Raw genomic sequence first — 4560 nt, forward strand, 5'->3', positions numbered from 1 at the left:
TCTCTGATAGTGATTGTCAACCTATAGAGAAATCCTAAAAAAACCCCAAAACCTAACACCTTTGGCTCCAGGCAAATAGGCAGAAAACCCCTCTAGTTGCTCTTAGGTAAAAAAAAAAAACTTCTTCAGGTCTGTGAAGACTTGTGAATTTCCCTGCAGGAGGTTAACTACCCTGCCTTTAGGTAGAGAAAACTCCAGCTCACGAAAGACAATTCCCTTTTGTTTCTGCTCTGGCTCCAAAGCAGAGAAAAAAAACTCTAGCTGCTTTCAGCCAAAACCTGCTTTTCAGCAGCCCAAAGGAAAAAAAAATATTTCCTTTTCCAATCTGTGCTTCTGGTTTAAAAAATCTCAAATTGATCTCAAAATGATTTCAAGTTAATCCCATCTCTGCCCCATGTCAAGGTTCCTTCCCCACTGAACTCTCGGCTACAGATGTGGGGACCTGCATGAAAACCTCCTAAGCTTACTTTTACCAACTAATGCATATCTAGCTCCATTCCTGTTCTGTCCCCGGCAAAAGCATCACACAGACAGAGAGAGAGGCTTTGTTTCTCCCTCCCCGCAGCTTTTGAAAGTATCTTGTCTCCTCATTGGTCATTTTGGTCAGGTGCCAGTGAGGTTATCCTAGCTTCTTAACCCCTTTACAGGTGAAAGGGTTTTCCTCTGACCAGGAGGGATTTAAAGGTGTTTACCCTTCCCTTTATATTTATGACACTGGTGAAGCAAGGTCTAGGTTGCCTTGAGACCTCTCTAGTTCACAGTCCTATTCGAGCCCACGGAGCAGAGTTTTGGCTACTCTGTCTAGCAGTGTTGCTTCTTTACACGTCAATTAAGGAATCCCAACAGTAATTTAATTTGCTTGATTTTTATACTGTTTTTCCTCAAAGGAGTCATATGTCCTCAAAGGAGACATGGCTTAAAAGCATACCCAGTGGGTGTGTGGTTACTAATTTTTACCTAAATAATATTTTTAGAAGGGGCAGGAGGGGTGGTAGCCAACGAAGATCATCCCACGTCGACTCACTCATCAATCATTCACTGTGGCTCTCTGTGTGATGTTCCTGCTGTAAGGTCACTATAACCAGGTTGACCTGTGCTCCATGCTGGAACTTTATACATGTGATATTTATTTTTGCATGGGCCCATGTTTGCTGACCAATAGGTTCCATATTGATTGTACACTCAAACTTTGCCAGTTCTTTACTAAATTTGCTTCTTAAAGGGAGCCAGGTTCCTTTGCAGCCATTCAGCCATATTTAAGTCATGTCAAGTTATGCTCTCACCATTCATTCAGTATGGCCACACCAATTTGGCAACATCCAAACAGTTGGGATGTGTTTGTCAGGGCCATCAAGACGTGGACTCTGCAAAAAAAAATCTGTCTATTTAATGGTTTGAGGAGACGTCTTGCTTAAACTTTGAAATTGTTTGCTTAACAAGTTTTTTTTATTGATATGTTACTGTTACAGTAACCAAAATAAATAAGAGAGAAAGTATGGGGATTTTTCAGGAACAGTTCATGGACACATTATGTGGTCCCCAAAGGCAACTGAAAGACTGGTCAATTGGACGGCTGTTGTTGTACCACTTGAAGACCGCTCCAGACTTCAGTAATTATTGATTTTTGGAGTGTTTTACTAACCAGTTGCGGATGTATGTAAATGCTTCAGACTAAATAAAGTGAAAGGGCTCTTGTAGTGTACTCTTTGGGCCAACTATCTATTGGTTGGATGGATGTGTATCCATTGATTTATTTCTTGCCACCACCTCACCAAGAGTAATAGTTACCAAGAGCTTTGCGTTTTTAGAACCATGGTAACAAGGAGGCCATCACCCTTTTAATAGTAAGAGTTATGTACCCTCTCAAGCTCCTCCTGGTGTTCCCTTCTTGTTATCAACAGCACCTGGCATGGTTTGAGTTTAGGACGGTTGACTTTCATCCGGGAACTGCAACCCTGGATCTGACTGGAGCTCTATCTAGTCTGGGATCCTCTCTCTGACAGAGGCTAATACAAGAGATCTCAAATATCTAATTATATTCTTTCTTGACTAGCCAATGAATTGGGGGTAAGGGTGTTAGGCACCCAACTCTCATTGAAAATCAGTGGGATCTAGGCACCTAACTCCTTTAGGTTCCTTTGAAAATCCCTGCCTGGGAAAACAAGGAGGAATTGAGAAACAGCTTCCTGACTGATACTGCAGCCCCAGATATCTCACAGTCTCAACATCTGAGTTTTCTTTTTTAGAAATATGTGTAAATGTACGCAGAGAGCAATCAGTTGGGCACATTTTCTTCATCATTCACATATTTATACAGTTCTCCTCCTTCTGGGTCCATTATAAATTCATAGGTTACATCTACACAGCAAAAAAGACCCATGGCAGTGAGTCTAAGAGCCGACTGACTTGAGTCAGCTTGGGTCAACTGACTTGAGCTCATGCTGCAGGGCTAAAAATAGCAGTGTAGACAAACTGACTCAGGTTGCAGCCCAAGCTCAGAGACCCTCCTTCCTTGCTGGGTTTCAGAGACTCGGCTCCAGCTTGAGCCCGAATGTCTATACTGTTATTTTTAGCCCAAGTCAGTGGATCTGGGCTCTGAGACTTGCTGCTGTGGGCTATTTTTTTTTCTGTGTAGATGTACCAATGGATTCCAAAGCCAGAAGGGACCATTGGGATCATCTAGTCTGACCTCCTGTATAATTCAGTCCACAAAACTGCTCCCAAATGATTTACCCTCCTGACGGTTCTGTCATCCTCCCACACTGTGTCACAGCTCCAGTTTTGACTGTAACACCTTTGGGGCAAGGGAAAGTCTTTTTCTGTTTCATGTGGTGGGACGGGCCCTCTTTTAATTAACAGCATATAACAATGTTCATAAGAATCCTAAAAAGTTGGCATAGTCCCTTAAGGGTTTGTTAAGGCAATTAGAGCCAGAGAAAAAATATATAATGTAAATGATGATGATGAATCCATTGAAATAAATAAAAAATGCAATGATAACAAGATTAATAAACTGATAAGGGGCAGCAGGAGTCCATTATAACCCCATAAAATCACCTTGTCTTTCCAATTTTCCAACTCATTCTGCCCAAGTGTCAGCGAGCAGGTATTATGATCCCTTTCATTTCCATGAGAGAGGGAATGGCTCACAGTCCCAAATTGTGAGGCTCTGGAGTTGGTACACGTACCACCGCTATGTCATGAGCCAGGGCATTGTCCCAGCCAGCCAATCACAGGGCTCAGAAGTGACCCCTCATTTGAATGCTGGCAATTATATAAGGGCACCGCTGCGGGGAGGCTCACAGCATTCACAGATGGTGAGGTGAGGATGTGAGACAAGGAGCAGAACAGCACAATGGTGGCTACTCAGAGACGGAAGAAAAGAGGCCAGAGGAAAAGGAAGTCCCAGCGAAGGAAGGCCAAGTGTAGGAAGCCACAGATAAAGCAGAAGAAGCTGCCGCTCAAGGGAGCGAGGAAGATGAAGCACAAACCTGCAGTGAGGCAGGTGAGGCGAGGCCGGGGGCTGAAGCACCCGTATGATTTGTATGTGTCTAAGATGCTAAAGCAGCTGCATCGGGACAAGGTGCCCATGTCAGCCAAGGCCAAGGGAGCGATGATTTCCTATGTAAAGAAGGTCTACAACAAGGTGTCCTCGGCAGCTGAGTGCCACAGGAAGAACAGCGGCTGCTGCACCATCGGCTCGAAAGAGCTACAATCTGCCCTGAGGCAGGTGATGCCAAAGAAAGTGGCCAAGCATTTGGCCACTTCCATCGACAGCAATCTCCATAGGGAAATGTCCCCTTCCCTTCCCTCATAGGCTGGTATAAGAGAGAGAATAAGGGAGAAGGGAGAGGTACAAACTCCAGCCTGAGAGAGACCCAAGCCTCATTAAAATCTGCAGCCTGATGAGAATCAAACTCCAGCCTGAAGAGACCTAAGCCCATCTGATAAAAATCTGACAATGCCTTAAAGATACCTAGCAATCCTGCACTCTGACCCACACAGGGAGACCAACCTTTGATGCTTCCTACAAGAGACTCAGTTACAGAATATACCGAATGGGTGAAAATGAATTTCCATCACTGGTAAGAAGAGGCCACCCTGCTGCAGCCTTGAGTGAGTGAGAGACACAGACCTCTGTTGAGACTACCACTTCTGGACCCAATCGAGACCTGTTTTCACTGGAAAACAGAGGCCATCCTGCTTCAGACTGGATCAGTGACAAAGATTTGGGCAGAAGATACCCTCATGCTGATGATGAAATGAGCAAGAGACTTTCCATCATAGTAGGTTCTGAACCATAAAGACTCCGAAGAGAGATTTGCCATCATGAAGAAGGAAAGGATGGGGGATTTTCCTAAGAGGAAAAGTGGTATTTTGTGGTTATAATAAAGCAGGATTTTAAGCAGCACTTTTTATTGTAATGTGTGTTGGGAAATAATGGGGAGGGTGAGTTGTGAAGTATCGTGAGCATAGGTGCCAATTCTGTGGGTGCTCTGGGGTGGAGCAAAAATGGAAAAAAATAGTGGGTGATCAGCACCCCAGTGGGCCCCGCCGATC

General features: G+C 44.3%; 1 protein-coding gene across 1 annotated transcript; it reads left to right on the top strand.

Moving 5' to 3' along the window:
* The first annotated feature begins 3355 nt into the window (after positions 1-3355).
* Positions 3356-3817, top strand: LOC119843042 (histone H2B.2, sperm-like). The gene has a single exon (XM_038371940.1). The coding sequence runs from the start codon at positions 3356-3358 to the stop codon at positions 3815-3817; it is 462 nt and encodes a 153-aa protein (XP_038227868.1).
* Positions 3818-4560: the final 743 nt, after the last annotated feature.

The sequence above is a fragment of the Dermochelys coriacea genome, chromosome 14, assembly GCF_009764565.3.
Source record: "Dermochelys coriacea isolate rDerCor1 chromosome 14, rDerCor1.pri.v4, whole genome shotgun sequence".
Lineage (NCBI taxonomy): Eukaryota > Metazoa > Chordata > Testudines > Dermochelyidae > Dermochelys > Dermochelys coriacea.

Coding starts and splice junctions, on each gene's coding strand:
- LOC119843042 (XM_038371940.1), top strand. CDS start 3,356: ATGGTGGCTACTCAGAGACGGAAGAAAAGAGGCCAGAGGAAAAGGAAG.